This window comes from Amaranthus tricolor, chromosome 8 (genome assembly GCF_026212465.1).
Source record: "Amaranthus tricolor cultivar Red isolate AtriRed21 chromosome 8, ASM2621246v1, whole genome shotgun sequence".
NCBI lineage: Eukaryota > Viridiplantae > Streptophyta > Magnoliopsida > Caryophyllales > Amaranthaceae > Amaranthus > Amaranthus tricolor.
In genome coordinates, this window is record NC_080054.1 from 14,951,136 (window position 1) to 14,966,980 (window position 15,845).

Below are 15,845 nucleotides of genomic sequence, written 5' to 3' on the forward strand. Positions count from 1 at the left end.
TGTCGCACAAAGATTATGTCTCAAATCCTTTTGTGGTTATTTGATACAATAAATACACAATACACAGCCAATACAAGACATTGCACCTAGTTTCTTCATTCTACAAGGAATGTATGGCCTTGACCTTTTGAATTGCTTGTTTGATCCTGGTCGAAGGTTCCTCGTACAAAAATGCCGGATTATCAAACTCAGATGCACGACTAGGCTCTCCTAGCAAAGCACGGAATGAGTCTGCCACTGAATAAGAAAGAGATTCAAGATTGTATCCTCCTTCCAAGAAAAACACACAGCGTCCTCCACAAAGTTCTTTGGCTAATTGTTTTATGTGAGCAGCAAGCATGTAGTACGTTCCTGTTGTGAACTGAAGGCTTGCTAAAGGATCCAAGACATGTCCATCATAACTACACACAAAACAATAAGAAACATTTCAAAATAAGCAAATTTCTAATATAGTACATAGTATATAAAAAAGCGTATTTCAGGGTAATAGTTAAAGGTAGTTGTAACTGGTTTAATGAGGCAAAAACACTATGTGGGCACATCCCTAATGTTTGGTTACCACAAAATTTGTCAGATATGCAAAGAGTAAGACAATTATTTAGTTTCACAATAGCGCCATGGAAAAAAATAACAGTTCACTCACCCAGCAGACACTAGGATTATGTCTGGCTTGAATTTTTGAGCACTTGGCACAATGACTTCATCGAAGACTCTTCTCATAGAAATATCTCCAGAGCCTCCAGGCAGTGGTAAATTCAATGATGTGCCTTCACCTAGTCCACATCCGACCTCATGGATTTTACCCGTACCCGGGTAGCTTCCATCCTATGTTGAAAGTTGAAACATCGTTAATATAACTAGCTAGATGTAACCTCGTATTAAAAGTTCGACTAAGAACATTTTGATCATGACCAAAATCCAATTGAAATTAATCTTTTGAATTGTCTAACTATCACCTTTATTCAAATAAAAGTAACTAAAAGATTTAAATATGAAAGCTTGGAAACGAAATGTGTGTTATTAGCTTTACTTTGATCATCTGGTCATTGAGAAGCTTATAGTTATCTCGTCCCTCATGTAGTCGTGTCCATGGAGTAAAAATGCAGTAACAGTTGCGATTGCGGTAACGAAACGGTGATGCGGTAACGAGAGTGATGCGTTTGTCGCAACGCCTAGGCATCGGTCAAAACCAAAAGATATCCCTTGATACGGTCCAAATCGCAATTTTTTACACCTTTACAGCGCGAGAAATATCATTTTGTTGTTTTTAAAAATCTTTACAACGCGATCAACGCGATGCAATGCAACCTTGTTTTTATACTATGGTCGTGCCTTCTGAGAATGTTTTAGAATCACACAATTAATGTTTTTTTCTAGAGAATCATAAGAGGGTTAGTACATAGGGAAACAGATAGGTAACCAATTTGAAGTATGTAGGAGTGATTAAATAGGTCTCAGGCTCAGTCTCACCTCCAAGTGACAATAACGAGAACATAAGAGGATAATAGATTACCAGAGACCACAATATCAATACGTATATCTATACCCTATACTGTACTTAAAATACATCCAAAATGAATCTAATATCATTGATCAGTTACATCTAGTAGCGTTTCTTCACAGGAAAAACCCACAAGTGAAGACCAAACACACACACTAACTAAATCCTTGCACTTGTGAATAAAAGTTTACACAATCACTAGCTATTCCATTTCTTCACAAAATTAATGTTCCTCCTTTTTACCATTTCCTTACCTCTTTCCACCTACAAGTCTACAGCTACATAAGGCTAATCAGCAATGAGTAACAATATCAATACGTATAACCTATATTCCCATTAACATAATAGCCCAATAGTACATAACTGTCATATTTCATGAAGTAAACAAGTGGAAAGCCACAAACAATCAAGTTACACCAAGTAATTTTTTTTTTTTGTGAATAACAATTACGCAAAACAACAAAAAGAGAGGTTCACCTGATGAGTTGAAAGGAAGTAAATATCTGAATCCTCATAAAATGCGTCATGTGTGCCATTGCCATGATGAACATCAAAATCAATGATAAAAACACGCTTTAGTCCATGTATTCGTTGAGCATAACGGGCAGCAATAGCAATGTTCCCGAAAACACAAAAGCCCATAGGCCCTGCTGAAACAGCATGGTGACCAGGAGGCCTTATCAAAGCAAATCCACAAGGAGGCTCTGGCGAATTTTTAGATGCAGCCACCTAAAATGCCCTGGTACAATTTAGTTAGTTAATTGGACAAAACCATTTGTTTAACAAGTAACTAGCTTCATAGTAGCATAATATCAGGAAAAGACAATATATATAGTACATAGTTACCCTCACGGCCCATTTGGTTATTGTATTAAATGATTGGTATGTTAATGTAAATTTATTGTAATTTACATTAGAAAAATTACTTAACAAGGTTTATGTGATGCTTGTCATACTCTAACCTTTCTTTCTCTTCCCAAAATTTATTCCCAGCCTCGACCACTTGGGAAGATGGTATTAGGTGGTTATTGAAAATTACGAAGAAAAATATATGTTTAAGGATGAGATCTTCATTACCATGGTAACAACAAAACACATTTCATGAAGATCAAAACTCAAACTCATTCTCATTACTACCATTTATTACCAACAACCAAACGCGCAGTCAAAGTATGTGGTTGGGAATGCTACAAGGGTAATGTATGCAGTATCCATTGTTAAACCTAGTAATTTTACTTTCGAATGAGAAAGTAATTAAATTGGTAGGACAAAATGGTTAGTAAAAGTTGGTCCCCATGACTTTGCTCAACACCAAATAGATCCTTTACGGATTACACATGATGCAATAACTGGATCTTACCACAGCATCAACAATAGCTAGTCCTGCTCCAGCCGCAATTAATGAGTCCTGAAATGTCTGCCAACCAGTAAAGTGATGTAAGAAATACAAACCACTTCAATAAATTTTGGGCAACTATAAACTACACTGGGCAGATAGTGCAGGTGTCCTATTCTCGCTCATATGATAAGTGATGTTCATTACAATCATCAACTATGTCAAGCATTTTTTAGATGTTATTCCTTATAAGCTTACCCTAGAATTGGTAGAATTCTTAGTTCATCTCAAGAATGAAGAATCTAGCTAAGCTACTTTATCCATCCAACCTCTAAACGTTTTTCCTTATTTTACAAAATATTCCAGGCAGTAGGGGTGGAGACATAATCTCAAGAATATCACAGAATTTTGTTTTAATCAAAATAGTCACTGGTCAATTAGGTAAATGAGGAGCAATTACTACAGTTATTACAGTGTTAAAAAAAGAGCTTCAAAGAATCAAATAAAATAAAAGATATTGTAGTTAGTAGTCTTACAGAAACTGTAGCATATGTCGGTCCAGACCCCTCAATGAGAAGAATACCTTGTTGAGAAGCCTTTTCCATGGCCTGAAAAACAAAGCATAACAACCTTACATATACAAGAGAAAGAAAAGACTGACGTAGAAAATCATGATATTTGAGAAACAGGAGGAAGACTAGAACTCAATTGTTCGACATGGCGTTTCACATGTGTTTGGAGTAGTAGGCTCAATGAGTTATAACTTTTTGAGCACTGAAGCCATTACTAAGATTGTATCAACCATATAACATTTTCCATTGTTGTTTAAGTGTCAATTCGTCACTTTCCAAATGATATAATTGTTTAAGAATCAAAAATAAAAGAAACAAAACAACCTGGATAAAATGTTTGTATTTGCTTAAAAAGGAAGACCAATGCACAAGAACACAGTCAATGCATTGGGATTCAGGCTATAGACAAGAAAAACTCAATCTCCCCAAGTTTAACATTCAAGAACACACTCAAAGTACTAAAGATTTTTAGTGTTGGTGGTAATAAAGAGGTTAGTTTTCGATTGACCCTTGATAGTAAACATCATCAACATCATATAAATAAGTACACATGTTTTAATAAAGAGCCATTGATAAAAGACTGATTGTTGGTCATCTTCTTTAATGTATAAGATGCAGTCACAGATATGCGAACAAATTTAAAGGGTGAAAAAAATCAGAACATTCTTCCAAGAAAGATACTCAAGATAATCTAAAATCTAAAATGGACCAACTTTAATTGCACTAGATTTGCTAAACAAATTCCTAAAGCCGGATTTTCTATCTAGCCTCAGACAACCAAATCATGTTGCAAGTCATCACCTTACATTCATTTCCAAAATGAAAAATGGTGTGGGAAGTGAGACAAAACAAGAACATAAAATGTTGCTTAGTGTATCGAGGATAGTAGGGACGATAAAGTATAAACATCTACAGATTAAGAGCACCATATCCAGACTTCTCATTCCACCACACCTTTTTGTTTTTTTCATACATTGAATATTTGACAAAAAAAATACAATTTATTCTGTCCCAGTATATTTTCCCCATTTTATTTGAGATTTCCTTGGATGAATTTAACACTTTCTTTTTGATTAAACGATAAAATTAAAAACTGTCCCAGAACATTTTCCCCATTATATTTGAGATTTCCTTGGATGAATTTAACACTTTCTTTTTGATTAAATGATAAAAATAAAAACTTTGTTAATGCTCATGTGCAATGACCCAATATTTGGATTTACGAAAGGGTAAAATAGTAATTGTCATATTAGGGTTAACTTGGAGAGAATGTTACTAGTTTATAATAAATAAGGGGAATTAGAGACCCATATTCATCAAGAACTTAATAAACACATTGTGGGTGAGTTTAATACTCAATGGGGAGATTCCAAGCGTCTCGAATAGCTTGAATCTATCTTGCGTTATCTTGTAATCGTTCTTTAATCATCAATTGATAGTATAATTTCTTCTCCTTTGTCATTTTATCAATACAATTTCTATTTTACTGTTTTTTGAAGCCTAAATTTAATTTTCAGACTGAATATCCATATAACTCATCCTAGTCGACTTTTCAAAAAATATTCTCTCAACTATTTTCGGACTGAATTTTTCTTGCTGAAGGTGGCAGGCCAAGCAAATTTTTATCCACTTTGAGGGCAAGGTGGAACTTCAGGCGGCCGGTATTGCAATGACCCGATATTTGCATTTACGAAAGGGTAAAATAGTAATTGTCGTATAAGAGGTAACTTAGAGAGAAAGTTACTAGTTTATTATAAATAAGGGGAATTCGAGACTCATAATCATCAAGAAATTAAGAAATACATTGTGGGTGAGTTTAATACTCAATGGGGAGATCTCAAGCGTCTCGAATAGCTTGAATCTATCTTCGTTATCTTGTAATCGTTCTTTATTCATCAATTGATAGTATAATTTCTCCTTTGTCATTTTATCAATGCAATTTTTATTTTACTGTTTTAGTCCAATTTACCAGTTCATAGCATCATGTCCCTCTATTATATCTACTTCCATTCATGTTGAACTCATGCAAACTAAATTGTTAATGATAAAGACAATCGTTTGGATGGAGGAAGTAGTTTTCATTGTTATTTTAAAAATCGCTCCATATATTCTACTCTCTAAAGTGGCATGTCTTCTAGTTAAGACAATAACTAAAAGTAGCGTTTCTCATTTCTCAGTTCATTTCTCATATCAAATTGAATTTTATTTTGTGTACCAATGGTGTACACAGTACACCCTTAGTTCTACGGCTAAAGGCTAGAACATCCATAAATACTCCTTCCTATTCAAGCTAGTAGTCTCATTTATTTTTAGTCACTATACCCTTATCACTCTTAATTTGTATTTTATTCTTAATCTATAAGTTAAAACATAGTCATGTGGGATTTGTTTGATTCGTCTTAATGCAAGAATTATTAATATCAACATTTTATAATTTTTAATGAGGAACAATTAAAGATATTAAGGATTAAAATGTTGTCTCAACAAGTGTGAAAAACTAAATGGGATTAGTAGCTTGAATAGGAGGGAGTATATATTACATGTCAAAGTAGCCAGTGGGTCATATTACTTAGAACTGACCTTCTCAAGACCTAATACATAGGCCTTTTCATGAACATTAATAACATCTTCCACTGATGCCGGATTAAAATGCTTGAGCTCAATGATTTCTAAGCCACGATGCTGCAAAGTAACCAATATACTGAGAAAGTTTTAGATGTATTGTAGTCTTATATCGATTATGCCATGAAGGTGCAACTGAACACTAAGACTAAATACAGAGTAGTTACCTTTGGATTGAGCTCCATCTTATCAAGAGCGTCAACAATTGCAGGAACTCTGAGGTTAGACTCTGGATGTGACTCCTGTTTAGAAATAAAATAATATCCTCAATCACATGCTACAAATCTCATTAAGACAAAACACCACAGTTGCCTAGAATCTCAGTGTAAGAATATCAATAAAACTGAAAAAAAGTAAGCTAATTACAACATCAAAATTTCATACCATAGACTGGGCACAAAGTCTAGAACACACCCTATATTTGGGTTTAAACCATCATCCATGGTAAGGATGGTACAGTGCTAGGTAGTAGATTTTAAGACTAAACAAAAGACACATGAGATTCCTTCTTAGCATGAAATTGACTTGGCCCAACAGTTAACAACAAAAAATTTCTGTTCAAGAACAATTACTTCCTCAAAATTAGCAAGCCACTATGCATAAGTAGCTTCATCATAAGCAAGGTGTCAAAGCCTAAATATCAAGTTAAAACAGTCCTAAAAGAAATTTTTAGAACGACCCACAATGTATCATTACAAATGGATCAAATACTTTTAACAATAATTACTTATGAACTGTGAAGTTAATTAAGTTGTTTACAAGACCTAAGATATCTTCCTGATATATGATTTAGATATATAACAGAAGCTAATGTGACAAAACTAATGGAATGTTGTGGAATTACGAAAAGGTCAAGGGTGACACACATTATGTAAATGAAGGCTATCATACTTCGAATATTCATTTGACACCACCCTCCCTCAAAAACGTTCATGGGGGCTAACACTTGAACACCAATTGAACAAGCACAATCATTAATGCAGAATTTTATCATATAAATTATTCTGATATTTCGCGCAAGTCTTTACCCACTTGATGTGTATAGTTACTAAGGTGAGCATGAGCAATTTCATATATAATTTAAGAAAATAGATTACTTAGGCTCATCTAAAGAGCAACACATTAATAACAATTACCATATAGTATAAAAATATTAGGTACTATACCTGATTGTGGCCTTTGGCAGGAGCAACACTGTAGATCACTTTGGCATTAGTTAGTTGTACATCTGAAGAGAAATAAGGTTCCATCTCCAAATTAGTTGAGCAAGAAATGGAACAATTTCTTCTTGATATATGGTTCTTTAAAAAAGAATTCCTTGCATGACCAATAAAAAACCTTAACTTAAGAGGATTCGTCCACGTACACAATGAGTGTTCAGATAAAGGCAGCATGTTTCCTGCAATATAGGAAATTTATTATGAATTCAAATAAAAGCTATCCGTCAAAACAACATTAAAGATTAGGAAAAAAAAGGAGCATGCCAGCAATGATAAAAGATAAATTTGGGCTTGTACATAAGACCGCACAGGAGGAGAGTTGATTGCACACAAACACGATAGATGTACCATCCTAAAACCAATTGGTAATAGCAATAGTAGCCCATCAAGTTGATATGTTAGTCAACCTTTCTTTAATTCTTCGATGTGCGATCACATATGCATTATTTTTCCAACAATAAAGAAAATCATTTCCATTAATACATCATTGGTTATAAACTTACTATCATTACAAAGTGGGGAGAGTTTCACATCTCTCATGCTTTCTTTTCCAGCTAAACACTACTCTTTTTTCCTATCTATTTTTTTAGTGGACATAATGACACTATACTGTCAGACAACAATAACACTACCTGAGCCTTAATCCCAAAAGAGTCGGGTTCGCTACATGAATCAATATATCATTTTCAATGGTCTTCCACATAGATTCGTCTTCTCCATTCATTCTGATTTTCTACCATCTCAATTTGTAAGTTTCGATCTTTTATATCTCTTTCTACTCTTGTCCTCCAGATTATTTTCGATTTTCGATCTTCCTCTCCCTCTTTTTAAGTCTCTTGAGCACCATCTTTCTATTTTTCTTACTAGTTGGTTAATATCTCATCTTTGAACATGCCCAAACCATCTTAAACGACTCTCTTTCATCTTTTTCTCAATATTTTCAACTCCTAAACCTTTTCTTATATATTCGTTTCAAATTCTATTCTTCAAGGTATCTCCACTTATCCATTCGAAACATTTATATTTCCGCTACTTTCAAGAACAATTATCATATAGAATCACATTCCTGAACGATGACAACTCTTGTTGTAGCTAGTACAAAAATCAGTAGCATGTAATTAATTCCTTGTTTTGTACAAGTCCAATGACTAATTTATTAGGGTATCAGCGTCGACAGTTTCCTATCAACTGGAAAAAAATCTCGGTCTTCTATATAAAAACAACATGCGGGTTCAAAAAGAATGAAGTTCCAGCCCAATTAAAAAAATAGGTTCACATGTGGGGGTGTTGGAAAAATTACTCACACGTGATTCCACATTGAAGAATTAAAGAGAGGTTGACTAACATATAAGCTAGATGGGTTACTCTTCCTATTATTAATTGGTTTTAGGATGAAACTGTATCGAACTTGTGTTCTCCTCTTATGCGGGACTTGTTGTGTACAAGCCCAATGACAAATTCATCACTTAGGTCATCGAGGAAAACATTTAGACTCCGTTGTAGGAACTAAAGACCATTGAAGATGTCAAATCAAGAATACAAGTTGCAGGAGAACAAGGTATGAAGGCAGGAGAAAAAGTGACCATCTGGCTGAGAAAAGTGGATGCAAAAAAGATTGAGGTGAACTTGATTTTGCAACTGCAACAAGGTCAAGCATGAAAAATCTACACTCATAATCTCATATGTGGAATCCTAAAAGTTAACAAGCATGTATTGATGTTAGATGATGTATGGAGGAAGGTTAGATCTCACTAAATTAGGGCTCCCTTTGCCAAATCAAAAACATTAAGTACATTTAAGAGCTTCTTCTGAATGGTCTCATGCAATTCAAGTGTTGAGATTATATTCGTTGCATTAGTATTCTCAAGTATGGGAGCTCACGTTATGACAACTTGATTAATAATAAAAGAATGTTTTTTCATAAATGAATATTCTCGGACGTCTATGAAATCCCAAGCAATAAGCTTATTGATCTATAGATAAGGAAGAGATTTGGTGACTTTTTAAAGGCTCGCAATCATAATGCTTTATAATAATCAATTGCGATTGAGATTTTAAAACTTGGATGCTTATTAGAATGTGGAATTTCATTAAAACTGACGATAAAGATGCATGATGTTATCCAGGACAAGGCTTTATGGATAGTTTCTTATTGTTGAACTCAATAATAAATATTATATACTCGAAAATACCAAGTTAACAATGAGAAGGAATAAAAGTATTCAAGACTAAAATGAGGAGGTTGAGAAGATTTCATGTCAATGTGGGAAACCTTGGTCGAGGAGCCTTCACTAGCTCCCCTTTGCCTACAACTCCCTACTTTAATTGTTAATCACACCATTCTAAGATAATCCATGTTCGTCTAATTAGGTGTGTACCCTTTGAACAAGCTCCCGAGTTATGCTTGAGTTTTGAAAACAATAAAAACAAAAACATTTTAAATTCATGAAGACCAAAAGATGCGTAGCGGAATTATAAATATTACAAATACGGTCACAACTCACAATGCCTTATACAAAAAGCTCATACAATCTAAAATTTACAAAAGCATAACAAGAGCTACATAAACAAAGATAATTACATAAAAACGCTATAATTGCACAAAATACTCCTCTAATGAAATGCAAAAGAAGCTCCAATACTTGGTATGCTAGTTTATGATCCTTCTGTTGCTCAACATAATGACCAAAGGCCTAAGCATCATAGCAGGAACATCATAGAAAGCCATAATCAAACAAACAGGAAACAAACACATACACTTCAGTAACTAACACCATAATATGATAAGGCCAACAAACTAGATAACATTATGTTGATTCACAAAATAAGAGTACTTTCATAACACATGAAACACAACTATGGTTAATAATATTTACTTCTTAATATCTTTTCTTCTTTTCTAATCTGAACCATGTGTTCGTGGGGGATATTATTCCCCACACTCCTCTCAAAATCATAACATCTCTATTAGACATATATGGTAATTGGTAATAATTGAACCAAGGGTGTTAACATACTACCTGACGCCTAATGATAACATATGACCTTAAGGCATAGTTACATGGAACGTGGAACATAGCCACGTTCTGCGATCCGGGAACGTCGATCCCCAATCACCACAAAACACGACCCAAATCACTCAAGATAACGCCCCGGTTTAGAAGACCTTTTTAAGAAAGTATTTCGGCCTTCATTTACAAATTAAAGAAAAAGAAGGTCGAAAATAACGAGATGAAACCTAGAAATCTAAAAAAATGCACTTGAAAATAATTTCTTAAAGAAAAATAATCATTTTAATTTAATTTTGTCTTCAAATAGATATTTTATACATAATGTATCTCGTACCCAATCGTTCTCGAGTTAATCTAGGTTGCGTTCCGTGTTCTCGTTCTCGTTCCCCGTTCCAAACCGAATGTCGTTCCTTTGTAAAGCTCACGAGATAACTTAACTTGGGCATAATCTTTCTATGAATGAGGACCCTTGGGGTTTACAAGACCCATGTGTAACTCAAATATAAACATTTTATCAATGAGAATCTTAGGGTTTTGAAGACTCATTGGTTGCTCAAATATAAACTTTCTATCAATGAGAATCTTAGAGTTTGCAAGACCCACCGATAGCTTAAATATAAATTTCTATCAATGAGAACCTTGGGGTTTGCAAGACCCACTGGTAGCACAAATACAAACTTTTTATCAATGAGAACCTTGGAGTTTGTAAGACCCACCAGTAACTCAATCAAAAATCTAAACTTCTTCAATAAAGGAATCATTACGATTTTATGTAAACATAATCTAATCTTTCATTAAAAAGAAGTCATTTTAACTCTAAGTAACATAAGTCTTTCTTCATCAGCAAGGGGATTGTTCCCATTTCTAAGTCTTTCTTCATCAACAAGGGGATTGTTCCCATTTCCTACTAGTACTTCCATTCTACCCATCTACACCTCTCTAAGTTCAAGGGTCATTATCAATAGCTATTCATACATAGTTTAGTTGCTCCAAGACTCATAATTTCAATACAATGTGTATAATCATAATTATCGATGATTTTCGAAACAAAATTGCATATGATAGTTAATTACCGTATGTACATACCTGGGGCTGCAACTACACGACAAAAGTCACTACATTCACCAAAGATGAGGCTTCACCTCCCTCTTAGGAACTGGGCACCTATACATGTTTGGAGTGTAACTAGTATGTCTACTTAAAACAACTTAATTGTCAAAGGACTCAACTATTTAACAATCCAAACATGCTCCAAATCACGTTAGCACGCAATCAACCCACTCAATACAACCCACTTATACTTCCTCATAAACTACGACATCAAACTCAACTTGACAACGAAGTGAGATTTTTCAACCATTATATAACAAAGAATACTCTATGAATCATTTCTTTAAATCATCAAGAATCAAGCTAAATTAAACCACATTCTTATATAATGATTGGAACTTCTAACGCTTAACTTATAAAATGTAAAACATAACACTAGTAAATCTTGATTGTAATAACGACGAGTCATAAAATACTTTACCACATCAGTTAAATTTAACCATGATAAAAAAAGGAGTAAAAGAACAAGTAACACTTTCATCAATAACAACCACTACAATAACCCCTCTTTACTCCAACAATATCAATGAAACAAATCTAACTATATTTACAACACAATGATAGCTTCTATAACACCACAACTAACATTCTATCAAGAATTGGCAACGATTAACAATAATAGCAAGAACCAACCAAACATTAACAATAATTAACCATAACTGACGAGGTTAACATTGATAACTACGATAACTATAATACCCACCAACAATAGCAACAAGGATGCCAAAATTCACAACAAGGACAATTATAATGCCCAAAAAAACTCCCGATATCTCCACGTCAAAGCTGTCCAAGTTCAAAACACCTCCAAAACTCATCAAATTTAGCACATAAAGCCATAATTTTCGTTCATCCAACAAACCCTAACCAATATATATTTAATTTACAAGTTTGACTTCTACGCATAATAAAATCTAGATATTTTATACTCAAATATCAAAGGAAACAATAACAATTAGCAAGAAACATGAAGGAACGAGAATTAAACAACCAAAAAACGGAATATCTCACAATGGGTTGAAAGAGGAGTGAAAGGGTGTGGGGGAAATGATGCTGGCCGTGAGCAGGGAGGAGAATTGCTACTCCTGGTGCCTGTGACCTGGTGCGGCGTTGTGGAGGAGAAATGGCGGCTTCAATTCGCGCAACAACAGATGGTTGTGCGTGTGAAGAAAGATAGTCGTGTCTGTTAACAGGGGCGGCGCACGGTGGTGGTTAGATGACGGCGCACAATGGTATGGAGTGGAGGAGAAAGAGGTGATACAGAGAACGAGGGAGTTAGTGGCTTTAATCTAACCAGTAACCAATCCTTAAACATAATGTCTTTTTTCATTTTATCGCCGCCACTCAATGAAATTATGAATTTGGCCCTAAACTTTAAAAATTACGAATTTGTCACTGCACTTAAAATTTCGTATTTATACTCCAATCTCACTAAATAACTCCTTTATCACAATTAAAAAATAAAAAATATAAAATATTTGGAACAAAAACTAAGAAATTCAATCCGCAAACAAATAATGGAGGTAATTTTTATTCGAATCGTATTATTTTAAATTTCACCGCGGGTCAGTCGCGGGTTTCCTGCGACTGACCCGCGGTGGACTCGCGGATTTCCTGCGACTGGCCCAATTATTTATTTATTTTTTCGTTTTTTATGAATAATGATTATTAATTTTATTTATATTATTATTATTATTATTATTATTATTATTATTATTATTATTATTATTGTGATATTATTATTATTATTATTATTATTATTATTAAATTTTTATTTTTGTTTCAATTATTATATTTAATTTATTTTTTTAAAATTATTATTATTATTATTATTATTATTATTATTATTATTATTATTATTATTATTATTATTATTATTATTATTAACTTTTTTATATTCTTTTAAATATTATTTTTGTTATTTTTGTTGGTGATATTGTTGTTGTTGTTGTTATTGTTATTGTTAGTAAATTTTTCTTTAATTTTATTTTTAAATATTGTTTTTGTTATTAGTGTTATGATTATTATTATTGTTTGTGTTATTATTGTTATGATTATTATTAATATTATTATTTTTGTTATTATTATTACTATTATTATTATTATTATTATTGTTAATTTAGAAAATTAATTACAATAATATTAATAATAATAATAATAAATATGTTCTTACATTATATTTGTCTATATTGATTAGTTAAATATTGTTGTTGCTAATTAATTATTGTCTTTTGTTCATGTGATTAATTTAACGTCACGTTTGATTATGTTTATTTATTAATAATAGTTAATTAAATTATCAAAAATTATAGTAAATGGCTGGTACTCACGGGAAAGGAAAGAGTTTTTTCAGAAACTTGAGAGGTGGCCCTCATGAGAGGGGGATGACGAGTTCTACTAGGAGGGCTAGGCAGGAAGAGGCTGGCAGACACAGTAAGGCCCAACGGTCGAATACGCTGATCCAAGTGCGTACTCGTTTTGATGACCAGGCTAGCAGCCTCCATAATAGTTGGGAGGTTTCTAGTGATGATGGTAATGATGCTGATGATGTTCAGTTCCAAAGTCTTGATCTTCGCCCAGTGGACTGATCTGTTGTCCGGGGGCCCGTCGAAAGATTTGCACGTGCCGGCCCTAGTTTATCAGGCGCATATGAGCATGCCGGACATAGTCTCGTTGATAATGAGCCGCCACGGGGGAGCAGGCGCTCACAGTCCACTGGAACGGACTGGTTGGTCACATCGGCCCAGCCGAGGGGGCCCATAGATACGCGCCTAATACCCAGTTATGGCAGGCACATAGCTAAAGTTATTTTTGACAGCTCTGAGCGTACGCCTCCGGTTCTGGAATGCCGTAGTAGAAAGAAGCCGTTGGAGGCGATCATCAGACTGCGGGATATGACCGATGCGCTTTACGTTGTTCTACCTGCTACTCCCCTCGGCCAGCTACTGTCTATGCACCAGCACGTCGACTGTGCTTTTATATCGACCTTCGTGGAGAGTGACAGCCGGATACGAACACCTTCCACATGCCATGGGGGGAGATGACGATTATGTTGCACGACGTGCAACACATATTGGGCATAGGTATTGATGGTTGCATCAACGTTGCTGAAGTGATGCAGTTGTGTCATCGGTCCCAGGCTATGGAGACCCAGTCGACAGCCTACTACATGGCTATTGTCGGCTCTACCCTGCTGGCGGATAAGACCAAAACCGGCATGTGACCTCACCCGATACTTGCCGTCAACATCGATCAGGATGAGATCGCCTGGGGTGCGGTGACGCTGCCTACATGTATCGCCAACTCGGAATGGCATCTAGAGCAGGTTGCAAGACCATTGCGGGTTGCCTCACATTGCTCAAGACATGGTATTACGAGTACTTTCCCGCCTTCCGCCCTCATCCTTGCCGAGCAGATGTGCCTAATAAGACTAGGGCGGAGACGTGGTCCACACCCAAGCCAGGTCGTGAGATCAACAGGCTGAGAGATTGCAGGAGTATATTAGACTACATGACGGAGACTCAGGTATTGTACATCACATCACACTTTGTTATGCATGTTATTTTAATTTTAGATTATTTTTATATGTTAACTTAGCTTGTATGTAGGTGGAATGGACTCCGTACATGTCTTCTCCAAGGGCATTGCTGAATGAGCACCCACGCACCACCTTCATCGGGGGTATCACTTGCTTTGATATCGTCGAGGTGTATTTGTCGGAGAGGACAGTGCGACAGGTCAGCTTTGTGCAGGCTATTCCCCCCTCCTTTGAGACCAGCCCAGGCTGTACGACCGGCACACGGTACCCACTCCATGACCTTTGCTTCTCCGCATGTGTACTTTGAGGCATGGAGTGGTTCTCCTATAGTGCCTGCCTTGGTGATCAGGCACTTCGTCGGGCATCTGTTCCATCAGAGGCTGATCCTAGTTATATTGAACCGATGGACATATATAAATAACAAGCACACGACAATCCATGGGTGCGTTGAAGTACACAACCGCATTTGTTAAGTACATAATCACCCAAATCTAACATACGGTTATGCTCAAGCCGCAGCTTCTCCAAGGCATAGATAGATACATGGCGATATAAAGGTCTAAAGAAATGTTGTCGCAACGACCTTGCTACAGAATTCATAGATTCCTGTAGCGCTTGTGGGATCCTGGCTTGCTGGTTTGTAATATGTGCGTGTGCCCTTTTAAACAGGGTATCAAATGAGCTATTACTGCTACCAAGATAATACTTGAAAGACGAGTGTTGGCTTTCAACTCTGCTGGTAGTCTAGTTACCCATGTGCAAACAATCATTCGTCCACGCACGCACAAATTTCTCTCTAAGTGGAATCCATGTTCCAGCCAGATACCGAACGACCTTTCTGTTTTTAACCGACCACGTATTCACGATCGCTTGCCATCTCTGTTCAAATTCGCCGATAGTAGAACTTTCAACCAGGGGGTTCCATCTACCTGTTC

The 15,845-nt window shown here is 35.4% G+C and overlaps 1 protein-coding gene across 5 annotated transcripts; it reads right to left on the reverse strand.

Moving 5' to 3' along the window:
* Window positions 1-91: 91 nt before the first annotated feature.
* Window positions 92-12,675, reverse strand: LOC130820511 (histone deacetylase 14, chloroplastic). Of its 5 annotated transcripts, XM_057685916.1 has the most exons (11): window positions 12,384-12,675; window positions 11,349-11,426; window positions 7,398-7,430; window positions 7,198-7,225; window positions 6,199-6,273; window positions 5,990-6,110; window positions 3,374-3,445; window positions 2,862-2,918; window positions 1,979-2,230; window positions 644-825; window positions 92-401 (listed from the first exon to the last, which is right to left on the reverse strand). In XM_057685916.1, the coding sequence occupies exons 3-11, from the start codon at window positions 7,423-7,425 to the stop codon at window positions 101-103; spliced, it is 1,116 nt and encodes a 371-aa protein (XP_057541899.1). In that variant the 5' UTR covers window positions 7,426-7,430; window positions 11,349-11,426; window positions 12,384-12,675; the 3' UTR covers window positions 92-100. The 5 variants fall into 5 exon arrangements, with proteins under 5 accessions (XP_057541899.1, XP_057541898.1, XP_057541897.1 ...); XM_057685915.1 differs by lacking the exon at window positions 11,349-11,426 and having other exon boundaries at window positions 12,384-12,674; XM_057685914.1 differs by lacking the exon at window positions 11,349-11,426 and having other exon boundaries at window positions 5,990-6,091; window positions 7,198-7,259; window positions 12,384-12,674.
* Window positions 12,676-15,845: the final 3,170 nt, after the last annotated feature.

Bases quoted from the DNA above. Each gene is read 5' to 3' on its own strand.
- LOC130820511 (XM_057685911.1), bottom strand. From the start codon at position 7,425: ATGCTGCCTTTATCTGAACACTCATTGTGTACGTGGACGAATCCTCTT. The intron at 826-1,978 runs GTGAACCTCTCT...CTTTCAACATAG, and splicing joins ACTTCCTTTCAACTCATCAG to GATGGAAGCTACCCGGGTAC. The intron at 402-643 runs GTGAGTGAACTG...TTTTGTGTGTAG, and splicing joins ATAATCCTAGTGTCTGCTGG to TTATGATGGACATGTCTTGG.